Source organism: Kogia breviceps, chromosome 2 (genome assembly GCF_026419965.1).
Source record: "Kogia breviceps isolate mKogBre1 chromosome 2, mKogBre1 haplotype 1, whole genome shotgun sequence".
NCBI classification, from domain to species: Eukaryota; Metazoa; Chordata; class Mammalia; order Artiodactyla; family Physeteridae; genus Kogia; species Kogia breviceps.
Window position 1 is genome coordinate 27,322,429 of NC_081311.1, and position 27,654 is coordinate 27,350,082.

The following is a 27,654-nucleotide window of genomic DNA, read 5'->3' on the forward strand; positions in this document are numbered from 1 at the left end:
TGAGTTTATGCAAACAGGTTGGGGAAGATGCCCTGTCCTGCTGGAGTCAGGGCTCCCTGATCCTCTTCTCCATCTAAGACCCATACCTCCCTTTATGTGGAAGGTTCTATATTGAAGGTCCCTAGGCTAGAGGAGAAGGAAATGTCATCACCAGCACCCTCCCTAGGGGGCAGAAGCATCAGAGGTGGACAAGAGGGCAGTGCACCCACAGTGACTCAGAATTACTTTACTCAGGAGAGAAGACCACGACTCAGGGGCTAGGAGTGCCCTGAGGCCCAGTTCTTACAGAGCCTGGACAGCTCCTGGGAGAAAAAAGGCTGCCCCTGTGCTGGAAAGGCCCAAGCCTTGAAGTCTCAGAGGCCTACCTCTACAGGAAGAGCCTCACCCACACTCAGCGCTGGAAGTGCTGGCCTCAGGGGTCCGCTACTGAGTCTTGCAGTCCCCGTCACTGCTGTGTGCTGTCTTTACCTTCTTCAGCTCCTTCTGCAGCTCTGACTCAGCTACTAGGACCTCCTTTGGCTTCTGGTACTGTGGATGGAGCCAAGGAAAGGACATGATTCAGTCACATCACACCCCCCCCCCCCCACACACACACACACAGTCAGTCTCTCTCTCTCTCTCTCTCTATCGGCCCCTTCTACCCCCTTTAGTCAAAGATGAGGAAATTGAGGCCTACAAGGTTGAATGATTTGTTCAAGGACACATGGCTGGGTAGGGGTAGGCCTTTGGACCATCTAGATCCCCAGTTCTGTGGATTCTACCCCTCCACATCACCCTCTATCCTCTTCCAGCTATGATTTTAAAATCAGGCTCCTCCTGAGCCCTCACCAGCTCACGCCATGCTGAGGCAGACAGGCCTTTTCTCTAGCAAGCACGCCCCAGGAGTAGCTGGGGCTGGAACTGAAGACTCCAGCAGGATGGGAAGTGGGCAGGGGAAGGAACCTTTCCCTGACATAGTGGCCAAGAAGTCTGAATGACTCTTACGGAGATGACGAGGGTGCAGTTGGCATGAGCAAAGCTCAGCAAGGAATCATCCAGAGGCAGCTGATACCTGTCTAGGTCAGGTATTGAGAACTTCTTGTAGTACCTGTGGGGACACCAAGAGGCCATGAGAACACCCAACAAAGTGACCCCAACAGTTGGGCATCAGGCCCTCTGATGCCAAACTTCTATACAATTCTCCCCACACAGCCAAAGAGGAAGAAGGGAAGCCAATTAGAACGCCAGTACTTTAGAGCTTAGCGGTCCTGGAAGGAAAAGAATGAAAGGCCTTATGGCCAGTCCAGCAATGGAACAGGGCCAGTCATAATTCCTTGATTAGACCAGGGGTCAGAGTGACTTGTACTTCAAGCTCAGTCCTCCCAGAGACACGTGGAAGAAGCCTCCTGGCATACACAATTGGCTCAGGTGAGCCCTACCTCCTCAGAACCCGAAGAAAATGGGATACGTGTGCTAACAAGAAACAGAATAAGGACATCTAGGGCTGTCCTTGAAAACTGGGACTGACAGTTGGCACTTACACGGCACTTTACTGAGGACCTCAGCTACCTTTTCCTTCTTTGGGGTCTTTCAAGGCCTTGTTAGCCTGACTCTACTTGTAGGCCAGAGAGGGGAGTACCTCCACAAGGAGAAATATCCCTAAGACAACAAGCCATGTGACTCATCAAGGAAGCTGGATCTCTGGGGCTCTGGGCTACTTTGCTGGCCCTGAGACCCCACTCCTCCATTTTCACATACCACACTCGGTCCCCCTCATCAGCAGGTGACAGTTCAGAGATTAATGATCCCTTTTAGTAAAAAAAAAAAAAAAAAGAACACAACAACCCTGGGACTTCCCTGGCAGCCCAGTGATTATACTGCTCGCTTCCGATACAGGGGGCACGGGTTCGATCCCTGGTCAGGGGACTAAGATCCCACATGCCACGCGGCACAGCCAAAAAACTAAAAAACAAAACAAAACAAAAAAACCCAGATAGCAACATCCAACCCATAATGTCTGTAATTTGACCTCCTTTGCCAAAGAGGAATCTCAGGCTCAGAGAGGTGAAATATCTCACCTGGCTTCACAGCCAGTTGTCAGTAGAGTCAGGATTAAAGTTCCCTGAGCTTGGTCTGGTGCTTATTACACTGGAGCACAAGCAATGGCCTCCTCACCTCTAGCAACAGGACTGTTTGGCATTTTCCTTGGTGGAAGTATGACCTAGGCTCTGGCCAGTGGCTACCAGACCTATCACCTGGGCATGGCATCACTGCTGCTGCAAGGGTATGTGGGCTGGGCAGGGAAACGCTGCACACAGGTACAGACAAACTCAAGTGAGGGGCCTGGAGAGGACAGGGCTTTTAATATGTCAGAGGGGCCTGGTCGTTGTGGCAGGTACCCCCAGTCCACTTCAAAAGCCCTGATGCCCTGGGGACTCAAAGAGAGTTGACATCAATGCAAGCACTTCTGCCCTGCTCTCCCTGCCCAAATCCCTCAGTTTAGTGAAGGCTCTCAGGGCCCCTATCCTCCAGGTTCCTCACTCCCCGCCAAGGTGCTGGGACCCGTGGCAGGAAAAGAATGTTTACTTAAAGGCTGACAGTTCAAAAGGAGTGGGGGCTGGGGGATCCTAATGGCACCACAAGTTTGCTTTATTTTCCAAACTCTGCCCCAGGGAAAGGTGATCCATCTGCCTACAAACCGGGGTGGAATGTCGGCTTCATCCTCTTCCTAGCCAGCCCAGGCTGAGGGCTCTTTCTGGGGCCTCTGGTCTGGCCAGCAAAGGTGGCAGACACTGATAATAGGGAGGGAGTCAAAGGTTAAACAGCAGAGATTAGATGAACACAAAGGCTTGTTAGGAAGTGTTAACATCTTCCCTGCAAACATACACAAGAAGCAGAACCCGGAGAGAAGCAGCCGGGCACACACAGCTCAGCCAAACCCAGGGGGCCTGTGTAAGGCCTTGCTGTGCGCAGAACGTGGGGACATCCTTTCTGCCTACCTGGCTGTGTGCCGGGGAGGGGGGACAGGGACACACCTGTGTACTCTCAGAAGGGCACTGTCAAGGCACATTCCCCAGGCAGGGGTAGTAGGACTGGAAAAAGAGTCCCAGGGCTTGGTCTCAGCAGCAATGACAAGATCAAAGGGAACTTGAGTTGCATGACTTACCCCAGCTTCCCTGTTGTACTCCCATCACCTCTCGCGAGGTGGGGGGATGGAGGCAGAGTAGGTCTGGAGGCTCAGCTCTGTTATGAGTCTATTCTAATGGATTTAGTTTATTGGCTGAGGTTAAACCATTTTCCTCAGGGGCTCCTGATGGGCAGTCTTCAAGGGAGTACGGGGCATCTGCTTTCTCTCCTTATCTCCATTCCTGGCCTTGGGGTTTGCCCTGAGAAGAACTACGCTTCACTTTCTCACCAGCACCTGGACTGGAGAGGGACCCACTGTGCTTCTGGAAAAGTCCAAATGCTCAACCTCAGGCAGCCCTAGGTAGGCAGCAAACATTTCTTAGGCATCAACTGTGTCCCAGACCTTGAGCTATGAGCTGGGGATTTAAGGATGAAGAAGAAACAGGCCATATCACTGCCCGAGGAGACCCTGTGTTTCTGCTGAAAGCTAAGCCTTTATAGTGTGGTGGTTCCTGGACTTTTTGCTGATGCACAACAATGCCCATTCTCACCTGCCTTCACTGTCCTTGGTCTCAGCCACACAGTGAAAGGTGACATTTATGAATGCTAAATCTGTGCCAGGCCCTGTTCAACACACATTGAATCCTTAAAACAACCCTCTCAGGTTGGTTGATTCTGTTATCCTCTTTTACAGAAGAGTAAACTGAGGCACAGGAAAGTTAGGTATCTTGCCCAAGTCATAAAACTGGTAAAGGGAGATACCCTTATTACAGTGATAATCCCCTCAATCTCCTGACCCCCCCCCCCCAATCGCCCAATCGCTCTACATTCTCACCTCAAAGTAACAGACCACCTGGTCTAGGTTCCCTGCATCTGTCCAAGGATGGGGCAGATATGGGAGGTGGTCTCCCCTAGGACCCAGCCACCCTGCAGGTCTCCTGGGCACTCCCTCTAACACAGAGTGGGCTTCCTTTCTGAATGTAAAAGTGTCCAAAAGATGTATGTGGAAGCAAAGGCTCTCAGGAGGACTCCTGGCCCTGTCCTGTGACTCTGGACAGGCCACTTAACTTCTGGGCCTCAGTTTCTTCCTCCAAATTCCTTTCTAAAAATAAAGGAGCTGCCCTAGATGAACTTTAAGTCACTGTCAAAGGGACCGGAACAGGCCAACTCTGTACCTCTCTCCAAGCTGTGCCGAAAGGACAGCTCCTTCACTTTGGCTATTTCAGAAATGATCCACTGCACCCTATCACTCTCTCTCTCTCTGCTGTCTCCCCTTCCCAATTCCCAGTCCTTTCCCAACCCACTCTCCCTTTTAGTGAACTGAGAAAGGGCACAAGAGGCCAGGCCTTTAGAGAGAGACTCTGGAGGAGGCTGAAAGTAGAAGCAGGATGGCTGTGGAGTCACATGGGCCATGCCCCACACACCTCCAGTGGGTGCTCTGCACACCTGCACACAGGCTCGGCCAGAGTGGCTGAGAGAAGTCTCTAGCCAGTCCATCCCTTAGAGAATCAGTCGGCAAATCTCCCCTTCTTTCTTAAACATCAACACTCCAAGCAAACTGGTTACCCCTGCCTACAGTAGCCCCTCGTAGAGAGTCACAGCGCACATTCACATACTAAAGGCACTCAGAAGTCCTACCAAAGTGAGTTTCCTAAAGTTATTTGACCACAGAATCCTCTTTTCTAGAGATGCCTATTAACACTCCCACAGTGTTTTAGTATTGCCGATGTCAAATCAGCCAAGCTCTCCTCAGGTTCTAATTTTCAAAGAATTGTTGAGGGCCTGCTTCAGGCCAGGCATGGGGCTGAGTGTTTGTACATATACGATTTCATAATTCCCCAAACAATCTGTGATGTACGTATGAGTATTCTCCTATGATATATGAGGAGCCCTTGCCCAAAATGCTATGGGTAATACGTGGCAGAGGCCAGATTCAAATGGACATCTTCCTACTCCACATCCTAGCTCATTCCACTTGTAGCTGCTAGCTTCTAGGCTGAGGCTAAGAACCTTCTTCCTGCACAAACACTCTTATTGGGAATAGATGTTGCCACAATGGGATACTGGAAAAGCACTTTCTTCCTTCCCTGATTCATCCCTTGCTATTACCTGGGGCCAAGGACATAATACACTGGAATCAATTCCTTCAAGAGAAATAGCCAACCCAGTTATTCAGAGACAAGGCAGGTATAGACAAAGGAACTCTGGCTTTTACTGGTAACCATAATCCAGAATATCAGAATCAGGGCAGGCATGGAACCTCCAGGTGAAGGAAGTCAAATCAGAAAAGCCACAGTGTGATGGAAACTGAAGAGGCCTGGGCACTGAAACCATCACTAACTATCCCTTCAGTAAGTCAGTTCATCGTGCTGACTTTATAGATACATAATCATTCATATATAGCACAAGAATAAAAATACATACCCTGTCCGCCACTGGATGGTGTGATGGTCAGAAAACAGATTTTTAAAGTATCTTGAAAAAGCTAAACACTGCTCAAAGGAATAGCATTGAGTTCTGTATATTTAGGGGTAGTAAAGGTATAGGACATCTTCTACTCCAGGTAGAAGATGAAAATGCCACTAGGCTCAGGAAGAGCCTGTTAGGGGTTTAGCAACCTCTCTCACCTTCCTCCCAGCAGAGGATCCTGAGGAAGGCTGTGCTGAGTCAGGCTGGGCCACTGAACCTGAGATCTCATTATAGGCTCTGAAGTGGGCACTCACATACTCCTCTCCCCTCTTTGGGAATCCAATCCCGGCCCTGCTCCCTCTGGGGCACTACTCCCATCCCACCTGGCCAGCCCATCAATTCAAAAATGTCTCCCCCTGCCTTGGTCGCCGGAGTGGGCCTCTGGCCACGGAGCGCCTGGCCAGGAGCGCCACCTATGGCTGAATACGCACAGGAGATGAGACCCAGAGGATCTGCCTGCAGATGAATTTTTTGGTGAGCTAGCTAGCCTCTCTTTTCTCACTCCCTGGTAATCACATTTCTGCTGGATATCTGTATTCGACAGTGACCTCTGGGGGACAAAAGGGAGGCAGCAGCCAGCTCCACAAACTGCTGGGCTGCAGATTCAAGTGCTATCAGAAGCACTTTTGTTCCTAGTTTGGACCCAGGGCCTCTTACGCCAGGGAATGTTTGCTGAAGCACGGAGTTTGTTTTCCTAAAGGCAATTTCTCTGTTGTCTGAAATTGCTAAATTCCACTTTAGGCACTGACTCCTGTTAATGATGAGAACAATAACAGGAATAAACTGCCTTTTATCTGAGGGCTTCAAAGTGCTTTATAAACGCAAATCCTTATTATTATGACTTTGTATTTATAGACAAGGCCCACTTCAGGGGCTGCTGGCTGCGTGTACAGCAATAATCCTGAAATTAATTCATTCATCTCTACCCCTTCCCCACCACTTAACCCTGCCGAAGTGAGAGGGTCCGGGGGTCACAGAGGAGGGCAGAACCCAGGGCTGCACCAGGGGAGCCTGGGAGGCACGCTGCTTCCCCGTGGGCATCATGGACCTTGAGGGAGATGGGACGGGAGGCTGGCACCACACCACCTGAGAAGAGGGACAAATAGCTGGGTCCTCCTTACTGCTTGTAAACCAGTGGATGGATGGGGACACCTCTGGCCTAAGCTTAGCACACCCTGAGACGTGTTGGGTGGCTTCACAGTCTGTGGACCAGTAACCCATAAAACCTCCCATCTCAATGCCCCAAATCTACTTCATGGGAGTTGGTCCTATTCTGCAATCCCTCTGACTCAGGTCATGACCGAGTCATCACAGGGCTCTTCTCTTCTCCTGTGATCAGTCAGAGCTCCAGAAACCCAAACGAGATCAATGCATTTCCAAGATGATCAGCCCAGAAGCAGCCCTGCCAGGATTAGATCTCCACTTTGGTCACCTTCTGTCCCCTCAACCCCACATTTTGCCTTCCCCTAGCAGACCATGAGAAGAGGAGCAAAAGGAAGTCTAGTAACCCCTTTGAAACATAATGCAAGAGACTTCATGCAAGAGACTTCCAAGAGGCCAAAGCACCGCCTCACTGTCCCTCAGTTCAGGGAGGGATAGGTTTGCTGCTCCCAGACCAGTACTTTAAAGTTCGGTAACTGCCACCTCAGACAGGTGCACCTTCCAGGCCATGGATCCCTGCCAGCTCCAACAGTGATGTTACCAGGCCAAGTTCATCATGGACTGGATCCAGCCAGAGGTCAAGGCACAATAATCTTACAGCAGAACCACTTAAGATCACAAGGCAATGGCCGGGTGATTCCCTCATCCTCTCATTCATCCAACAAATATTTATTGAGCCCCAGTCTGTGCCAAGTGCTGGGTCAGATACTCATTGTTCAAATTTCCCTGCCCTGGTGGAACTGATTACAATATTCAAGCTGGTCCTGCAGAGAGAAAGCCCTTCAGCTTTTAGCACCTACCACAGGGCTTTAGTGAAGCCCTCTTGCCTCCCTCAGGGCTGGACAGAAGGCTTCTCTGCTCTCTGAGGTGGGGAGCCATCTGAGCCCTAACCCCAGGTCAAACCCCACCCCCACCTTGCTCATACACAAGCAGGCAGGTGCCCACCATGCCACTTACTTTTTGTTGGTTGTTCTGACGACAACACAGCGCTCCTTCTGGTCCACACAGACACTGTAGACATCCTTAGGGTACGGGAGGTTTCGAATTCGCCACTGGAAACTCATCTTGGTGTCCTTGCGCATGAAGATGGGCTGCAGAAGGCAAAGCCAACTTGAGGACTATTCCTGGAGGGGGGTGGGAAAGGATGGCTCCCCCCTCCACAAAGCTCTATCAAGGGGCACAATGGGAGACCCTCAGCTGTTCCCCATAGCTCCCCTCTGATACTGCCATTGCTGTGACATTCTAGGCCTGGAGCCCTCACCCTGGGATGACTAAGCCAAAACCCTTTGGGTACTCATTCAAGCAAACATTTCTAGAGCACTGTGTCCCGGTGGGTACACTGGAGATGAGGAGGTGAACAAGACATGGCGTTTGCCCCCAAGGGCCAGCAGCCCACTCCCCCAGCCTCCCCAAGACACCTGACAGACAGACATACATTGGCATTGCTTTCCGTGATGAGTTCAGGCCCCAGGCTCCCTGCTCCTGGGAGTGCTGGCTCTCCCACCTCAATCTGCCACTGGCCCAAGGCGCCCAGGGCACTCTTCACACGCCACTTCCTCACTGAGGAGAGAAGGAAGCAGTGGGATTATGGGGAAGAAAGGTACTCTGCTTCTTTCTGCTGAATCATCAATATCACATTAGGGAACTGGAACAGGATAAAAGTGGGAGCTACAGGCTTTTACACTGGCTTTATCCATCTGAGCAGGGACCTCACAACCTCTGAAATCTCAGGAGAGTATTTCAATATTAGACAACTTGTAAAGCCCATATCATGGGTGCCCAGACAAAAGGAATTAGAACAAAGCTCTGAAAGGTGCCAAGTAGTTTAGAAACCCCCAGGTGTGACTTCATGCAAAGGGAAGATGTGAACATTAGGAAAAGGGTAGCTACGAGTAACAGGGAAAATGTGGATCCCCAAAAGTGTGAGCTGACATGCATTTTGCCCTCTAAAAATGGGCAGAGGAAAAATGAATTAAGAGGGTGAAAGCTGATAGGCAGATTTGTCTCATGATTCAGGAAGTCCAAATATAGAAATTCACTCTCTCAGGTGTACATGGCTTAAAACAAAAGCCCCAGAGTTATATTTACAGGAAATTTTAGGCACACATCATATATATATATATTTTTTTGTGGTACGCAGGCCTCTCACTGTTGTGGCCTCTCCCGTTGCGGAGCACAGGCTCTGGACGCGCAGGCTCAGCGGCCATGGCTCACGGGCCCAGCCGCTCCGCGGCACGTGGGATCTTCCCAGACCGGGGCACGAACCCACGTCCCCTGCATCGGCAGGCGGACTCTCAACCACTGCGCCACCAGGGAAGCCCGCACACATCATATTTTAAATGCATTATTTATAAAAGATCTAATGTACATTTTTTGTAGAGTGGAATCATCCTTTTATAATGCAAATAATCATCTCTATTTTACAACCCAGATGTTTGCATAAGATTTTTTTTTCAATTAAGCCACATACTTTATGGAAATTCTAAGTGAAAAGACTAATTCAGTAGACACTAACTGAAAGCCCCTGCTGGGATGCTCAGGAATCCTGCTCAGCCCTGTCACAGTGACTGCTGTCAGCACACCCACGGCCAGAGGGGGCTTTCCTGAGTGCGACCCCTCTGTTCCTTCCCTGCCCGCAGCAATGAGGGTCTTCCGGGTGGCAGTCCCAGTGTTGCTCCAGGGCAGCAGCCTTCCTGAAGCTGCTGTGAGGAGCTAAACAACTCAGAAAGTGCCTGGCGTCTTGTCGCAGTTGCTCCTTTTTCTGGGCCGGGGTGGGGGGAGGGGCGGGGGGGCGGGTGAGAGCTACAATGTGATTCTCAGGATGGGTTTCTTTGAGACCTTCTGGGCAGCTGTGCCAAACCCAAACACCCTCACTGCTCTAAGTAAGGCACACAAGCTGAACATAAAAGTATGCTGCACAATTCAAATCTTCCCTTTAATATGTGCTTTTATAAGGTCTGGTGCCTTCTGCAGTGTGATTTTATTACGTCTCAGGGCCAAAAACTCTCCCTAGAAACACATTTCCAAGTTTACAATGCAAATTAATAAGGAAGAGTAAAACTTAGAAGTATGCTTTAAAGGCAATTTTTTTCTTTTTCTGACAAATACTTCTCTCTTAAGTGAATGGACTGTGACCAGAAGTATATCCAAATCTATTCGTGTAATACTTCACTTAACTGGAAGCCAGCCTTCTGGGTTGCAGTGTTCACAGTTGCAAATTCAGAAGCAACAAATGCCTCTAAGTGGTGGTTTCCTGTGACAAGACCCATGTATCTCATTCTTTATTGTAGGAAAGATCACTCCCAGATTCTCACTGAGACATGTATAAAATGCTATGTGTAGAATAAGGCAGAAAATTAATTTTTTCCCAGGCATACTGACAACAGCATGACGGTATAGCTCACATCAAGGGCAGCAACAGAACTAAAAAGGATGTGGGACCATTTGGTGTGAGGACAAACAAACCTCCATAGACCCTGATGGGATTATGATATAATAGAACACAGTCATCACAGAGTTTAAAGGTGGAGGTTCCTTTAGAAAGCATCTAGTCCAATACCTGTATTTTTCAAATGGGAGACAGCATGTCTTCCCTGCCTGCTCTCCTTCAACCCTTGCCACCACTCTCCAGGGGAGAGTATGAAGAATTACCAAAGCTCAGAAAGATAAACTAACTTGCAAAAACCACAGCTAAAATTCAGGTCTCCTAACTTCAAGACCAGAATTTGAATCATTAGTAAAAGGCTAACTTGTATTCTATAAACATTCAATAAGCATATATGATATTTTAAAAGGTTCACTTAAAATATTTTAGCGTTTAAAGGAAAAGCTTCAATTATTTGAAAATGTATTGATAATTTATGAAAAACACCTAACTATCTGGGGCTGGATAAGTGAGGCATCCTGTAATCATGGACCCTGTTAAATCTTATGTCCTGAGGCACGATGCCAGTGTGGCCAGGAGAGGCAATTCCAATACCAGGATTTCCTGTCTACTCTTTTATCCATGGAATACTGGGTTTGGAACAGAAACCTTACCAAGGAGTACCCTAAGGAGAAGGAAAGTCAGCTACTGGTTTCCTTACTGCTGACCTTGAAAGCCACTCAGGTCACAGAAATTTGGACCCTTGGATGTTTTGCCTTTTTTTTTTTTTTTTTAACACCTTGGAATTAAATTATTTGTTAGAATATGAAGAAAGTCTCCGTATTCATTCCCTTGTGAGACAAGATCGAACAAATGAATCGGTGAAGTCCTTGTTATTTCTCCCATGGACGTGGGCATGAATGCACACATGCAAATACATTTTGTCTTGTCTTTCTTGTCCTGTCTTTGTTCCTTAACTCAAGGACAGCTCCTGCGGCAACAGAAGACTGTTTCCACCTGCTGTCACTCTGATTTGATTATATGTTAAACCCAAACTGGTGTGTGCAAGGCAGCTCCCTGGGACGCTGTCATATCTTCCTGGCTGAGCCAGGGCCAGTCCTTGGAAAGGAGACTTTCAATGACCCTGTAAAGGGTCTGATGGGGAATATCTGAAGGAGGCAGCGCCTGCGGCCTTTTTCCTAAGTCAGCAGGAAGCAGGCTGATGTCCCAGACTGCTGAAAGGAGGCCCCATCTTTCAGGTGGGCTGGAAAGTGGAGGTCCTAAAGGCCTCTTTCCCCAGAGCTCCAAGCCCTGGCCCACTTCCAATGTGGATAATTACATTCCCCTTTCCTAAATACTCCCTGCAGCTTAAACTGGATGCAGGATTCTTCTTTTCTGCCCTAAAACACTGCAACATTGCTATGTGGCTATTAAACAGCTGCCACGTCCCATCCCTGAGGAGGCTGAAGGGAATCGAGTGGGTCATTTATAAAGCCGGTGAAGTGCTTGGGGATGAAAGTGCTCAATATCCTCCAAATGCAGCCTGGGGTGGTTAGGCTGGCGGTCAAATACCAAAGCAGATTAAGCCGGTAATCCGAATGTAATCGCTGGGGGACGGCCTGCCCTTCAGCCTCTGCCCCCCTGGACATGCTGTGTTCTTCTAGGGCTGGTTTGATGTTCCGATCATTGTTATGGGGCCCTTCAGTTTTTTCCTCTATGAATACACATACAGCATTCACTGTGGGGGGTGGGAATGAATAGCATTGAGAGGATAGAAAAAAAATATGACACTACTATGCTTATTAACACCGACCGGAAGAGCTCCAACCCAGACAGATGTACTATTGGTAATTCTCTCTGTAAATTACTTTCTGGGATTTTCGGACAGAAAACCAGTTTGGCCAATTATCCAATTTGTATAATTAGCTGAAAAAATGGAAACTATTCCCATTTACACCCACAAAAACCCCATCCATATTTTGCTCCAAAGAATGCACAAATGAAAGTCAGTTCAGGCCCTGGGATTATTTATACTTAAAAATGAAAAACAAACAGTATTTTGCAAGCTGGCGGAGGTGGGGTGCGGTGGTTGGAGACGGGTAAGAAAAGGATCAGCTGTTCAAAGGGCCCAGTGGTTTGAGTGGGGTGTTCCTTGCCGCCCATTTCTGTCCTGCTCCCTCCAGCCCCTACCCGGGTCATTCTGGGGAGAACAACATTTAGTAAGAAAAGAAAACAGGATTAAATAACCTCAACTCCCAACAGAATGTTCTTGTGGATTAAAGCATGGGTTCTTCATCACACAGACTTAGGCTTAAATCCTAGCTCTGTAACTAACCAGCTGTGTGATTCTGAGCAAGGTGCTTATCCTCTTGAAGCTTCCATTTTTCCCGACTGTTAAATGAAGACAGCAGTAACCTACCACACTGGGCTGTAATGTGGTTGGTTCATGTAAACCACTTAGCATGGCGCCCAATAAAAGTTACAGTATTGCTATTATTAGCTAAACTTTAGTCAGACAACGTTCTCCTATGAACCTCCATTTCTACTTTTAAGAAAAAGGAGCTTGGAGGCCACTGTCTATTCTCCACCTGCCAAGAGGGAAAATGACAAGTTCATGTGGAATGCTACAAATGAAGGGACCTGGACTTTTTTTCATTTTCATTTCATGTCCAAGCACAACTAAGAGGCCTTGGGTGTTATTTGTTTGTTTTTACAGCCACAGCCCCAACAGCTGTATTATTTGCTCTGTGTGGAGAAGAGAGGTGACGCTGGGGGCTGGGGGAGAAGAGCTGCCGCTAGTCCCGGGCCTGGTGATGGTGGTGGTCAGCCCACGTGACCTCTGCTTTCATAAACTCACCCTGTTAGGCATTCCAAGGCTGTCACCCCCTGGGAGCGCTATAAATTACAATGGTTTGTGAGGATATTACTACTGTACTGGTTTCCACCAAATCAGTGTCATATGCTAAACACATCAAGATTTTTAATAGCACCAGACTAAACCAATTGGGACTGGAACCCAAGCAGCTCATAATAAGAAGGGATCAACACTTCACTCAGCGGCTGAACATGCACAGGACACATATTTTAAAACTGGAGACTAAGAGAATGCAAACCAGTGTAATCCGTGTTGTCGGTTCTAGACATTTATGAGCTGTCAGAAAAAGGGAAAAAGAAATTCCCTCGCCAATACTACCTGTCGATCAGGCCCAGGAAGAAACTAAAGTCAAGAATAATGACAAGAAAATAACCCAGCCCATGATTCCATCATTGGTCTTAGCATTTCAGGTGAAATTTAATAAAGAGACCAAATCCCACTGCTGACAGCCTCAGGCCCTGGGTCAAAGAACCAGCCACCTAGTTCTGGGAAGTTGGTTAATGCTGATGTGCATACCTGAGAACAGAGAATGAACAAATCAAATAATTCCCAGAAATCTGAGCCACGGCCCCTATACATGAGCGTATTCTTAGAGGAAAAGGGCTGCAGGAATGAAAGTGACAGTGTTGCAAAATCACCATTTCTACCTCCTACTCCCTTTGATTCAGACTTTCTCCAAAATGAGGGACATATTTAATAGAGCCACTTCTGAGGCAAGGTCAAAAGCTGCGCCTCTGATATTTGTTTGTTCCCGATGTGGCTTCAGAAAACAAAACAAAAAATAGGCAATAACACTGCAGGGAAAGCCTGCCCTTACCACTACTCAGCCTTCAAGGCTTACTTCCAATTCCACCTTCTCTGTAAAGCTTTTTCCCAACGATTTCTTTACATGCCCATTCCCACCTTAGAAGAATTACTCACTCTCTCATTTGTCTGGGGGTGGAGTGAGGTTTACTGGTCAAGCGGACGCCCACTTCATCTCTGGCATCCAGCCCTGACCTCAGATTATTTTCAGGAACAATCTTGCCTCAAGGGCTTCAGTCTCCCTGAGCTTCCACATGTGGTGCTGGGATCCTCCCGGAAGCCTCAGCTATGCGTGTTTACCTGTGCTTAGGTCACCCCAAGTGTTCCTAATGGCCCGCTGGGGGCCCCGTCACTTACCAAGTAGTTCACTTGTCTTCTCATCATATTCTTCAGCCATTTCCTTCCCATCTGGGAACAAATAGTGCACCTTCCTTCTCCCTAGGCACAAAACAGAGAGTGCCTTACCTCTGAGCCTCCTCTTGCCTTGGGCCTTGCAGGTCAAGAGACCTACCTTGGAAACACTAACAGCCTTGGGCATGTTAAAAAAACCTTCCCAGAGCCTCCCACGAACTCCTTGCCAACCATTGCCCACCACTACTTTAGGACATGTCCTGGGACTCACTTCCTTTCTAAGCTTTCTCTGAACATGTCTTTACTCTGCTGATTCTTCTACCAGCAATAGCTCCAAACTTCTTCCCAACTGCTGAACTCCTCCTTGCCCTTCAAAATCCAGCTCAAATGTCACTTCCAGTGTGAAATCGTCCTAAACTATCACCCCTAACCACCTTGGCAAAATTCATCACTTGTTTGTTTATGCCTCCCTGGTGCTTTATTCATCTCCACAGTGGAGCATTTATCACATACTATACTTTTAAAAGCATCTGTTTCAAGAATGATATCATATTTATCTTTCTCTCCCCAGTTTCTAAAACCAAGCCTATGTGCTCAGGATATTGAACTGGGTTTCCCGACCTAGGCCTCCCTCCAGCCGTGCCCTCGCTCTGCCTTCTTCTGTACACCTCTAGGCCATCCCTGTCACACAGCCACACGATGTTAGTCCCCGTGTGTTTTCCTTACAGCATTTACCTTGGTATGATTTTACATGTATTTGTGTGATTTGGGATTATTGCCTGTCTTTTCTACTAAGGTTAAGAGGGGTTTTATCCCCCCTACCTATGGCTTCCCTATCACTTAGTATAGTATTTGGCCTATTTTAGGAGCTCAACTAAATACTGATTGAGAGAGTGAATGAACATTTCTTCATCTTTCATTGAAAGAACAGAAGAACCCAATGGCATCTCTTAGACCAGCTCTTCCACCTATGTAACATAATACTAAGCATTTTCTTAAAAGTGGCTATATAATTTCCCCTATTTTTACAGATAGGTAAGTAGATATAGGTAGGCTCCTCAGTGAGACTAATAACAGTACCAATGCCCAGTAGACAGGTACCTAACATATGCTTGATGAATAGAGCCCCAAGGCCCTTAACCAGCTAAAGGAGTCACTAGCCAAAACTTGCAACTGTTATCTGATCTACCAAGCCTTTTCACTGTCCATTCACTCCTGTGAGACATAGTTCCTTTGAGTCATTCCGAATTTGTATTCTGGGGAAACTCACCCCCAAATTTGCAGGGCCTCTCAGTAGGCCCCTAGGTTACACCACCCTTACTTATTTGTTTGGCTCATAGAGCTGTAAGAGGTTGTCCTGTCAGGAGTGGGGTATAAGGTGCTCCCTGTGAGTAGCTGAGGGTGTCTGGCCTGACTCTCTTCTCCCCTGGAGTCTAGTCTTAAGTGAAGGCAGGATGCAGTGCTTACTATGGGCCAGGCACTTTACATGTTTTATTGCATTTATTCTCACAATAATCCTATGTGCCTCCAGTACTTGTATTTCACAAGTAAGGAAAATTGAGGATTAAAGGTCATGTAACTTGTCCAAGGTCATAAAGCTAGGAAATGACAGCCCAGGCTTAAACTCACTTGAGGCCAAAGTTGATCCTGTAATAACCATTCTAGGATATCTGTATGGCTTTAAGGTTACAAGGATGAACAATGTTCCAAGGGTTTATTGTTCATATTTCTAGTGAATTACCTGTTTAGGCCTTAGCCTATTTTATTTGGGTATTCATCTTTTTCTTACTAATCTGATTGAACTTTGTATATATTAAGCACGTGTCATATATGTTGCAAATGTTCTCAGTTTTAATTGCCCTTTAACTTTGTTTAAGGTGGGTTTTCCCAAACAAGTGTTTAATTTTTATATAGTCAATTGTTTTGTCCTTTGTGGTTATTATCCAGAAGCTATGCTTAGAATATCCTCCTGTACCAAAGATCATATAATATTTATCTATATTTTATTCTAATACGTATTTATTCTATGTGTACATATGTATGTGAATATAAAAAATTTTAGGGCTTCCCTGGTGGCGCAGTGGTTGAGGGTCCGCCTACCGATGCAGGGGACGCGGGGTCGTGCCCCGGTCCGGGAGGATCCCACATGCCGCAGAGCGGCTGGGCCCATGAGCCATGGCCGCTGGGCCTGCGCGTCCGGAGCCTGTGCTCCGCAACGGGAGAGACCACAGCAGTGAGAGGCCCGCGTACCAAAAAAAAAAAAAAAATTTTAAGTTTATTACTGTGATATTTTGGTGAAAGAAAAAAATATAAATGTATGAGTTTGTATGCATGGAAAAGATATGGAAGTTTCTGTATTAAAATGTCAATTGTGATTATCTCTGCATGGTAAGATTACCAGTGACTTGTTTATTTATTTTTCTTATTTCCACAATGAACATAAATTATTTATGAATATATTATGAAGAAGTGTATTGGGTTCTCATTAGCAACAGAAGTGATTCTTGGCTGGAAGTTAGTAGCATCCTACGCCCACTCACATACACATTAGGAGGGTAAATCTACAGGAGAGGTTTGACAAGGCATATACACACATCTGGCTTTTTTTGTTTGTTTTCTTTCTTTTGGTTTTGGTTTGGTGGGGGGACTAACAATGTTGTTTTGTGATGTTACTCACAAAAAAACTTAACGAAGTCCTGACTGATGAAATATTTGTTTAAACACTGTCCTTTGACCAAAGGAAGTAAAAGCAGGGACTAGAATATTTTGTACACCCTTGTTCACAGCAATAATTATTCACAATAAAAAAAGTGGAAGCAACCCGTGTCCATCGACACACCAGTGGATAAACAAAATACGGTATATACACACAATGGAAGAATGTTATTCAGACCTTAAAAAGGGAGGAAATCAAAATTTCCTCACGCGACATGCGACATTTCCTCATTTCCACATGCGACAATATGGATGAACTTTGAAGACATTATGCTAAGTGAAATAAGCCAGTCACAAAAGAACAAATATTGTATACTCCACTTATATGAGGTTCCTGCTGTAATCAAATTCATAAAGACAGAAAGTAGAACGGTGATTACCAGGGGCTGAGGATAAGGAGACTGCGGAGTTAAGTGTTTAATGAGTATAGAGTTTCAGCTGAAGAGGAAAACGTTTTGGAGATGGATGGTGGTGATGGTGGTGTAACAATGTGAATGTACCTAATGCCACAAAACTGTCCACTTAAAAAAGTGTAAAATGGTAAATTTATGTTATGTACTTCTTAAAATAAAAACAAAACCCACTGTCCTATGAGATAATGTTCAGAATCTTTGGCATAGAAGATCTATCACAACATACCTCAATTTATCTGCAATCTCTATTCATTTTCCACCATTTCCCCTCATTGCTTGAGAAAAGCATCCTTTTATTCACTCTTGCATCCTAGCACCTAGTACCTGACACAGTGTAGGGAGATATGACTGGTGAATGATTCGGCCTCACTAAATGTTTTGTTATGCTCCTAGTAATCAGCCATATACTTTCACACCTCTGTGCCTTTACACAAGTCATTCTTCCTGGAATAACTATCCCCTCTTCTCCACTTAGCAAACAACTATTCATCCTTTGGGACCCATAAACATCACCTCTTCTGTCAGGTCCTCCTTCAAAGAGATAATAATTTTCACCTCTGTGCTCTCACAGCATTTTATAGAAGAGTCCAACCTCTATTTAACACACACGCTTTTGTTTATTTACATTTTTTTCTTGACCACTATGTGAACTCCTGGGACATGTCTTTTTCTATCTGCTCTAGCACACAAACTGACACACAGTAAAAAGCATCCCTAAATACTGCATGAATAAATGAGCAAATGACCAGCTGACTTCAATTTCCACGCTTTCTTGACTGGCCTCTGACTGTGGATGTCAGTCCCTGCTGGCTTCCTGAAAGCTATAGGAATTCAGACCGAATTCATTCTGGCTGCCAAGTGAGTCCAGGAAGGGACCCTGAAGCACTGGCCAGTCCTAGGGTGGAAGAAAGTCAGAACTCCATCCATACCTCTGTGCCCACCTCTTCCAGGACCAGCACGAGGTGGGGGTAGGGGGTTGCTTTGTCTCCTCTAAAGACACAGGGAACATTTAGAGGTTCACTTACAAACATAACATTACAGCTGGAAAGGACCTCAGAGACAACACAGGTAATCCATCCACGTCATTTTACAGATGAGGAAAATGAGGTTCAAACAAGTAAACCGGCCGACTGGGAAGCCCACGGTAAATTAAAGGCAGAGTCCTTAACTAGAGCCCAGGTGTCCTGCCTCTCTATGATACCAGGCTGCTTTCAGCAACAGAACCTCCATACTGAGGTTCATGGGATCCCAGGTCAAGATCCAGTTGTACCACTGACTGACTGGGGGAGCTGGGGCCGATCTAAAATCCTGGATTTCAGTTTCCTCTTCCGTCAAAACTAACCACCTCTCGGGACAGCGGTGAGGAGCAAATGACAGTGAACGTAAAAAGAATTATTATTTATTAGTAACAGAACTCAGAGCGGAGTGAGGTGGTGTCTAGGAAACTAGGGTGTCCAGAGACGTGTGTTCCAGTCACCTCATCTCTCTGGGCCTCAGTTTCCTCATCTGCAAATGCAGTAACTGCCCTAGGGGGAGGCCGCGACCTTCCAGCCCTGCCGTCTCGGGCTGAGGCCCTTTCCGGAGGCGTCAGAGCGGAGGGTCGGACGCTGGGGGAAAGGACGAGGGTGCTCGCGGGGTGCCTCGAGTTACCATCCTGCAGCAGCGCCGTCTTCTCTGCCGCCCGCAGACTCTCCAGCCAACCCGTCACCGCCATCTTCCCTCAGCCCAGCCGCGTGCCCGGCCGCTGCCATGGCAACCGTTCCGCCTAGGGTCACTTCCGGATGACCCGGAAGAAGTTCTGGACATTTGCTTGTTCCCACCCCGCAACCCCTCACGCCCTTCGTCTGCTCTCATTGGCCGCTCTGGTAAGTAATTTACTCCTGCCCACCCGCGGTGACCCGTCCGGCCTGAAGTTGACCCCATCCGGCACCGAACCTGGGGATTGGGGAGGAGCCCTTAGGGCAGGATCCAGACAGTCCAGCGCTCGCCTGGCCCCCAGCTGGGAGTCCCGGGCGCGCGCCAGCTGCGTTCGCGGCGGGTGCCTCACACCTGCCAGCGTTTTCTTCACCCCCAGCTGTGAGGCCGAGACTCCCCCAGTCCGGGAAGGCGCCCCACACCTGCTGCAGTCGTGCATCTCCCTGCAGCTGTGGGCCTGCGCGCCCCCCGTGCTGAGAGGTCAGAGACCAGGGCAGGTGCAGGGCATTCCCCCACCCCGCTTCCTAACCTCCACCTGCCATCCCCCACCCCGGTTTTCCTCTGCGGGTGTGTGTTGGGGGTAGAGAAAGATTATATACAGGTCCCCCCCCAGTCCCCACTCATTTTGGGAGCCCAAGTCCTTCCTAAAGATGGAGCTCCATTCCTAGCCTGGCATCTTGTTTTGGTAAAGCCTTTTGGAAGTGGGATGCATTAGGAGCAGACACTGCATACTTAATCTTCAGAGCAACTCCCTGAGGAATGATATCGTTTGGTACCCATCAAAAGTTCCCCCAATAGTTCCACTCTTCCCCTTATTTTCCCCAGTACGCTGACTTTGAAAGTGGTGAGTGTAGACCTAGGCTAAACCACCCAAGTTCAGTTGGGTTTTGGGAGACTCCTGGGAACTTGGCTACTGTCCCCAAGGCCTGGTCAGTAGAGACCCCACCTTCATAGTCAAAGGGGTTGGGGGGCCTCAGTTCTGGGTTTCCACGTGACAGCTGCCCTGATCAACCCTCCAACAGAAAGGCCAGGCTCCAGCCATACCTCAATGGACCCCAGGGGCATCTTGAAGGCATTTCCCAAGCGGAAGAAAATTCATACCAATCCATCATCAAAAGCACTTGCAAAGATTCCCAAGAGGGAAGACGGAGAAGAAGCAGGAGGTGAGTGGACCCAGCCTCAGAACCCTCATGTGTTTGATCCTGAGGCTTCTTACATCGTTCATGCCCAGAATCAGATATTGCAGTTGACTCTGCCCGCCCAGAGCCTGCAGGTTTGTTTTTACCTGCCTTGTCCTAGGCTTGGTTCCCAGTCTTTGACAGGCGACTTGCTGTTTTATCTTCTACCTCACCCTGAGACCTCCATAAATCAGAAAATACTCCCTGGTCCCGAAGGAAATGACGGGCAGAATCCTTTACTCTCTAGGAGGTTTCCTGTTGCTGCGGGGAGAGGATCCTTATCAGGTCCCCAGACTTATAAGTTATTTTGCAGCCAAATTGACAAATAGATGGCAAAAGCTTACATGGTGGGCTGGGTTGGGGGAGGGGAATCTATTAGACTGTGAGGCTTATAATGGCAAAACATGTGCTTTGTGCCTGATACATAGTAAGTGTCTACTAATATGTGTTGAAAGAATAAATGATCAAATGAAGTGATTTACAGGGTAACTACAAGGTGCCAGACACTGTTCTAGGTTATATCAGGGAACAGGACGTATCAGAATCCTTGCCCCTTACATCAAGTGATAGCCCATAGGAAATTAACTGTATGCCTGTGGTGGAATCCCCAGAAGGCAGGCTGTCTGGGTGGAGGAAAACGATTGGGGGGAGGGGACTGTGAAGGGTTCATTGGGATCATGTCTGAAAGTATGACAGTAGGTATCTGGATGTCCCCTCCACAGAGTGGCTGAGCTCCGTGCGGGTGCATGTTGTACCCACTGGCATAGGGCGAACCCGGGCAGAACTCTTTGAGAAGCAGATTGTCCAGCATGGTGGCCAGATATGCCCTGCCCAGGCCCCAGGGGTCACTCACATTGTGGTGGATGAAGGCATGGACTGTGAGCGAGCCCTCCGCCTCCTCAGACTGCCCTGGCTGCCCCCAGGTGCTCAGCTGGTGAAGTCAGCTTGGCTGAGCTCATGCCTACAGGAGAGAAGGCTTGTGGACACAGCAGGATTCAGCATCTTCATCCCCAAGAGGTAGGCTGGTCCTAGTCTTTCCTTAGATGTTTTCTTGAGCTATTAAACTCTCATCGTCTTAATTGGACACATTAAAAAACCATGATTTCAGCGCTTCCCTGGTGGCACAGTGGTTGAGAATCCGCCTGCCGATGCAGGGGACGCGGGTTCGTGCCCCGGTCCGGGAAGATCCCACATGCCGCAGAGCGGCTGGGCCCGTGAGCCGTGGCCGCTGAGCCTGCGCGTCCGGAGCCTGCGCTCTGCAATGGGAGAGGCCACAACAGTGAGAGGCCCGCATACCACAAAAAAAAAAAAAAAAAAACCATGATTTCAGAGTAGAGAAGGATTGGGAACAGAGATAGTGTGAGACTTTGGTGTCTTAGCCTCCCATCACCATCCTGCAGGTACCTGGATCAAGCACAGCTCAGCGAGGCAGACCAAGACTCTTCTCCTCCTCCTGGAGCTAGTGAGGCTCAGCTCAGGACAGCCCTATCTCCTTCCTCTCCTCCCACCAGACCTGTATCTCCTTCCTGGAGGGCAGAGGAAGTCTCAAGCCTCCAAGCACAGGTGAGGAGCCTCCCAGGCCCTACAGCTCTCTTCTCCTGGGAACTAGATCACAGAAACAGGGAGGGCCTGGTGGTTGTTCAGAGTGTCCCAGGCCCCTGAGAGAGGAGGGCTCTCTTTACTGTGAAGCCATTTAACTCTTCTCAACACTCATCACTCCTGCAATTGCCCAGGCCATATCCACCACATATCACTGGGGATCCTAGGGCTGGGTCCTAGGGGAAGCCACGTGGAACCCAAATCTGCTGCAGAAGACCCAGCGTCCTTCTTGGGTCTGACTAGGAAACTCAGCCCCCAACTCTGAGGAGCCCTCCTCATGGGGGGCATGAACTTACTGTCTCTTCTCCTTCCCTATGTCAAGCCTGGCTCTGGTGGTGAAACCAGTGATGGGGAAGAGACCCAGGTTAGCGCAGCTGATCTGGAAGCCCTGATCAGCGGCCGCTACCCAACCCCCCTTGAGGGAGATGGTGAGCCTAGCCCAGCCCCTGAGGGCCTGGATAAGTGGGTCTGTGCACAGCCTTCGAGCCAGAAGGCGACCAACCACAACCACCACATCACAGAGAAGCTGGAAGTGCTGGCCAAAGCCTACAGTGTTCAGGGGGACAAGTGGAGGGCCCTGGGCTATGCCAAGGCCATTAATGCCCTCAAGAGCTTCCACAAGCCTGTCACCTCCTACCAGGTACCTGGGGGTCAGGGGAGGGTATGTGGGGGGCTGGGGGGGTCTTCTCTTTACTGGCCAGAGGTCGGTGGAAGCACCAGTCACAGGTGGGGATCAGGTGGAGTGATTAAGATTCTCTGATGTTTGGGACTTGCACAAAAGAAAAAAATGGGGAGATTAATGAAAGCGGCTTGTCAAAATCTTGATAATTATAAAAGCTGGGTAATGGGTACTTGGGATCCAGTATACTGTTCTCTCAACTTTGGAATTTTTTCCATAATAAAAAGTTTTTTAAAAGTTTAAGCTCTGAAGGTCAACAGACCAGAGTTTGAATTCTGGTTCCCATCATTCACTAACTGTAACTTGCCTAAAGTAAGTTACTTAAACCCTCTGAGCATCAGTTTCCTCAAAAGTAAAAAGGAACCAAGAATAGTAACAGACACAGTATTCCCATGAGGACTTAATGAGATGACCCCTGTAATGCAGGACCTGATACAGGGGAAAGCCTCATAAATATTAGCTCCACTGTTATGATGGCAGTGGTGACTAGTATTGTCATTACTGCCTTTCCTCTGCTTCCTGTGCTGATCCCCATCCCTCTGGCAACCAGCAGATAAGTTTCCCCGCCCATTCCACCCAAACTTCTCATCTTCAACTCTGCCCAACCTTTATACAGCTATCAGCTGCCCACCGGCCATACTGGCTTTTACTCAGACATCTGCTAAAGGAGTCAGTTTCCTTCCTGCCTCTGCTTCCCCTTCCTCTAGGAGGCCTTCAGTATATCCGGAATTGGAAAGCGGATGGCTGAAAAGATCATAGAGATCCTGGAGAGCGGGCATCTGCGGAAGCTGGACCACATCAGTGAAAGCGTGCCTGTCTTAGAGCTTTTCTCCAACATCTGGGGAGCTGGAACCAAGACTGCCCAGATGTGGTACCATCAGGTCACACCCTGTCCCAGCCCCCACTTCAGTTTTACTATATCTTAGAGCTCCTGTCTCACAGTCCTGTTACCTTGTGCTTCGATGAGAATGAACCTAGACTATTGAGAGAACACTTATCAAAGGGACCAGGGCCCATGCAGATCCTTCTCTTGGCTCTCAGAACTGCCCTGTTGCTTGGTATCGTTGAGGCTTAATCTGTGGTGTAGGCAGAGAAAGAAGTATATTTCTCTGTCCCCCAGACCAGCAAGGGCCTTCCAGAGGAGACCAGGCCTCTGGGCTGAATATCCAGAACAGTGTTTCCCAAACCCAGCCATGCGCAGAATCACCCCCAGATCGATGGAGTCATGAACCAGTGTTTTAGGATTGTGACAGGGCTGGACTGAGGTGTGTCTTCCATGCCTTCTGCCTTTCCCAAGTCTCACTGATTACAGACCCAACCGCTCCTGGGGTTGGTCCTGCCTCAGGCTTTCCTTGGAGTCTGGGGGTGATGGAAGCCTTGTGTGTGTGCTTATTCACTGCCTCTTCATCGGTCCTGGATCCTCATAGCCTTCCCATCTGGCTTTTTTTTCAGGGTTTCCGGAGCCTAGAAGACATCCGAAACCAGGCCTCTCTGACTACCCAGCAGGCCATTGGCCTGAAGCATTATGATGACTTCCTGGACCGCATGCCCAGAGGGGAGGCTGCAGAGATTGAGCAGACAGTAAGCAGGTGTCCCAGACCAGTAAGGAGAGCCGGGTCCTACTATAACATCAGGGCCTGGCTCAAAGCTAAGAACTCCTGATCCCTCAGCAGGGGAGCCTAGCAGGCGAGGAAGCTATGGGGGGCCAGAGATTGGGACTAGTGGGGAAAGAGCAATTGGCTTAGGTAGGGAAGGGCTGCAACACTAGCTCTCTGTGGTAGGGTTCTCAGTATTGGGCAGAGTTAGCACTGGCTTAGGTGCTAGAATGGTGTTAGGACTGCGTTAATGTCAGGACTAGATTAGAGATGGATTATGGTCAGAACTGCTTGAGGATATTGGGATTTGAACTGGGCTATGTTAGGGTGATCAGGGCAGAGGTTCTTAACATTTTTTGATTCACAAACTTCTTTGAGAACCCAATGAAAACCATGGACTCTTTCTCTCCACAATTTTTTTAAATGTACAAAGTTTTATATCTCCGGAAGTACACACCTTCTGCAGGTAACCAAGGCTGGTTCAGGGTTTGGGTTAGGGTTGGTGTAGAAGCACAGTGCCAGTAGGACTAGGTTTGGGGTCAGAGGAAAGCTAGATCAAGAGCTGAGTTAAGGTTAGGCCTGAATTAGGAGTAGGGTTTTCTTAGTGTTGGATGCTTTTAGTTAAAATTTGTGATTGTCCTGGAAATAAGGTTTGGCCAAGATTAGTGTTTGGTGTAGAGTTGTATTAGGGATTCAGTTCATATAAAACCTAGATTAGAGGGAGACTAGGGTACATTTGTTCAGTTGGCATTAGGAGTAGGGGCTGATTTGCTCCTACCTTGGTCTATGATTCTGATAGGGTAGGACTCCCTGGAGACTCTGGCCCAGCTTAGTTGAAATCAGCCTCCAGCTCTACTCCCAGCCACAGGACTCTGAGGCTAGTGTGGGAGGGACAGGCAAGCCCCTTTGTCCACCCATCACCAGGCCTTGGTGCTAGTGATGACCTGTCACTCAGCCACGGTATCTGGGCATAGATAATGCCCCAGCGAGCCTCCAGCCCTGACCCACTGGAACAGAAGTGGCTCCCCACCTGGCCCACTCTCCCCATTTAAGGTCTCCAGCCTTAGGAGGTTTTGATGGGATTACTCATCCTAGGCCTCCTCCATCCTCTTGGGAGGCTCAAGAGGGGAATTGAGGGGATTAGAAGAGCCTGCCTGTCAGGAGACTTGAGGTATCCAGGGCCCCAGAAATCTCAGTGTCCTGGGGTGGAAGTGGCGTGTGTGTGTGTGTGTGTGATATCTGCATGTGGCAGTGTGTGTGTGTGTGTGTGTGTGTGAAAGAGAGATATCCGCGTGCGGCAGTGTCTGTGTGTGTGTGTGTGTGTGTGTGTGTGTGTGTGTGTGTGTGTGTGTGTGTGTGTGTGTGTGTGTGATATCCGCATATGAAAGACCTCAGTATTTCTGGGGGTGGAGGCTAATGGGCTTATCCCCCCTCACTGAAGGATGATCCTTCAGCTGACAGTTCCCTCTGTCTCAGCTCCCTCCCCACCGAGCCCCATCCCTCCAAGTAAGGATGTGGGCATTGGCTCAGAAGTGCTTCCCTTTTGCTCTCCCTCCTTTCCTTTGTTACACTGTGCAGCTGTATTTCTAGGCTCCATCTCCCCTGAGGCCTGGGCCCGGGGCACCCTGCCAGCCACCTGTCAGGCCTCAAGCCCCAACTCACACACTCTGCCTTTAGCCCCAAATCCAAAGATACCTGGGGCTGTGGAGACCTGGCTGAGGGCTTCTCAGCACCTGGCCCTTTGTCCTCAGTGGAGTTTCACAGACCTGGGTGCATGGGTTGGGACAGAAGCCCAGAGAAGATATGTCTCTCTGCTCTTGAAGAGCGGTGCCTTCCCTCAGAATCTGAGCACGTCTTCTCATCTCATCTCTCTCCTCAGGCCACCCCCGGGGATGTGAGCACGTTTTCTTCTCTTCTGTCCTAGCCAAGCTGGAGACCTGCCACTCTCCAGGGTGGAGCTCTGCCTGTGTTCCTTGGGGCTCTCTCCCTCAGGCTGGCTCATGCATCCAGGGATTGGCTTGGGGCACGAGGGGGCGTGTGGGCTTCTGGGTCAGGGAAGGCCCTTGAGCTGCTGTGGAGATGAATTCCTGGCAGGGCTTGAGGCCCACAACCCTCACTTCTCTCGCTGTCCTTTCTCAGGTCCGGGAAGCAGCTCAGGCCTTCAACCCTGGGCTGCTGTGCGTGACATGTGGTTCATACCGACGGGGGAAGGCAACCTGCGGTGATGTGGACGTGCTGGTCACCCACCCGGATGGCCGGTCTCACCAGGGGATCTTCAGCCGCCTCCTGGACAGCCTTCGGCAGCGAGGTATAAGCCCCACCCCTGGGTGAGCAGGGGGGCAGGGGAGGAGTGGCCCCCAGGAGGGAGAACCTCAAAGTGGCAATCTCTAGGCAGGAAGCAGGGGAAGGCTGCTTCATGAAAATTCCACCTCTCTCCTGTGGCCAGAGCCACTTCAGGGAAGAGATGAATCAGCTCCCCCTACCTCCCAAGAGGTGCTCAATAATAGCTGCAGTTTGAGTGCCTCCTGTGATCGTTCTGGGCCCCTGTGGGGGACTTGGAGAGGAATTACTGTGCATGTTTTACAGAAAAGGACACAGACCTGGTGAGGGCAAGGTCACCCAGCAAGTAAGTAGATGAGCTGGGAATAGAGGACCCAAGAATAATCAGGAGAGGCCTGGGAGGTTAGGCGGCCCAGGGCTGGGCAGCCCAGGGCCTGGCTCCCTGCCCTCACAACAGCCCTCCTGTATTGGGCCAGGGTTCCTGACAGATGACTTGGTGAGCCAGGAGGAGAACGGCCAGCAGCAGAAGTACTTGGGTGTGTGCCAGCTCCCAGGGCCAGGGCGGCGGCACCGACGACTGGACATCATTGTAGTTCCCTACAGCGAATTTGCCTGTGCCCTGCTCTACTTTACTGGCTCTGCCCACTTCAACCGGTCCATGCGGGCTCTGGCCAAGACCAAGGGCATGAGCTTGTCGGAGCATGCGCTCATTACAGCTGTGGTCCGGGACACCCAAGGCCTCAAGGTGGGGCCTGGCCGAGTACTGCCCACCCCCACTGAGAAGGATGTCTTCAGGCTCTTAGGCCTGCCCTACCGAGAACCAGCTGAGCGGGACTGGTGACCCACGGCTGGGGGAGGGGGTGCCAAGCTGGACCTGCTGCCCCTCCTGGCCATTCCTCCAGCCTCAGCTGGCTGAACCTCACTCTTTCAACCACCGGCTCCTCTGGGCCTGATGGAAAAGGCCAGCCTGGCTCCCAGGGCTACCCAGCCCTCTCCCTGACAGGAACAGGATGCTGCCCCTTCTACCTCACCATTGCCCCTGAGAGAGTTTTGCACATGGCCCTCTGCCCCATTTTAAGCAGGAACTGGTGCCTGGTTTGAGGCCAGCTTCCTGTGCTGAAGGCCCAGGCATCCCCCTTCTCTACCCCAAGGAGGGTCTAGCATGGGATGGGGGCTGCAGGGGAGAGGTGCACAGCTGAGGCCCAGCATCACCCAAGACCCTTCAGATCAGGAGAATGAGCCACTCCACGTGTGCTCCCTCTGCCCACCCCACTTCCTGTGCAGCTGGCAGTGTAGGGAAGGGGCACCCCAGGCGCGACGAGGATAGCATTGGAAGGCCCAGGGACCCAGTAAAGTGCACTTGACATTCAA

General features: G+C 49.3%; 2 protein-coding genes across 5 annotated transcripts; one reads left to right on the forward strand and one right to left on the reverse strand.

Moving 5' to 3' along the window:
• Positions 1 to 211: 211 nt before the first annotated feature.
• On the reverse strand, positions 212 to 19,029 carry DPCD (deleted in primary ciliary dyskinesia homolog (mouse)). 3 transcript variants are annotated; one of them, XM_059054168.2, is made up of 6 exons: positions 18,908 to 19,024; positions 14,136 to 14,216; positions 8,171 to 8,295; positions 7,693 to 7,826; positions 985 to 1,087; positions 212 to 528 (listed from the first exon to the last, which is right to left on the reverse strand). In XM_059054168.2, the coding sequence occupies exons 1-6, from the start codon at positions 18,969 to 18,971 to the stop codon at positions 424 to 426; spliced, it is 612 nt and encodes a 203-aa protein (XP_058910151.1). In that variant the 5' UTR covers positions 18,972 to 19,024; the 3' UTR covers positions 212 to 423. The 3 variants fall into 3 exon arrangements, with proteins under 3 accessions (XP_058910151.1, XP_066880943.1, XP_058910150.1); XM_067024842.1 differs by lacking the exon at positions 14,136 to 14,216 and having other exon boundaries at positions 18,908 to 19,029; XM_059054167.2 differs by lacking the exon at positions 212 to 528 and having other exon boundaries at positions 820 to 1,087; positions 18,908 to 19,015.
• Positions 19,025 to 27,654, forward strand: POLL (DNA polymerase lambda). Of its 2 annotated transcripts, none has more exons than XM_059054104.2 (9): positions 19,025 to 19,122; positions 19,975 to 20,115; positions 20,853 to 21,147; positions 21,531 to 21,693; positions 22,052 to 22,369; positions 23,116 to 23,289; positions 23,861 to 23,989; positions 26,143 to 26,311; positions 26,760 to 27,654. In XM_059054104.2, exons 2-9 carry the CDS (start codon positions 20,001 to 20,003, stop codon positions 27,122 to 27,124), a joined length of 1,728 nt encoding a protein of 575 aa, XP_058910087.1. In that variant the 5' UTR covers positions 19,025 to 19,122; positions 19,975 to 20,000; the 3' UTR covers positions 27,125 to 27,654. The 2 variants fall into 2 exon arrangements, with proteins under 2 accessions (XP_058910087.1, XP_066880942.1); XM_067024841.1 differs by lacking the exon at positions 19,025 to 19,122 and adding an exon at positions 19,146 to 19,432.

Excerpts from the sequence above, each read along its gene's own strand:
- POLL (XM_059054104.2), top strand. The coding sequence starts at position 20,001 with ATGGACCCCAGGGGCATCTTGAAGGCATTTCCCAAGCGGAAGAAAATT. Across the intron at positions 21,694-22,051 it reads TCTCAAGCCTCCAAGCACAG|CCTGGCTCTGGTGGTGAAAC; the intron begins GTGAGGAGCCTC and ends CCCTATGTCAAG. Across the intron at positions 23,990-26,142 it reads CTGCAGAGATTGAGCAGACA|GTCCGGGAAGCAGCTCAGGC; the intron begins GTAAGCAGGTGT and ends GTCCTTTCTCAG.
- DPCD (XM_059054167.2), bottom strand. The coding sequence starts at position 18,971 with ATGGCGGTGACGGGTTGGCTGGAGAGTCTGCGGGCGGCAGAGAAGACG. Across the intron at positions 14,217-18,907 it reads GACGGCGCTGCTGCAGGATG|GGAGAAGGAAGGTGCACTAT; the intron begins GTAACTCGAGGC and ends TTTTGTGCCTAG. Across the intron at positions 8,296-14,135 it reads GAAGACAAGTGAACTACTTG|TGAGGAAGTGGCGTGTGAAG; the intron begins GTAAGTGACGGG and ends TTCTCTCCTCAG.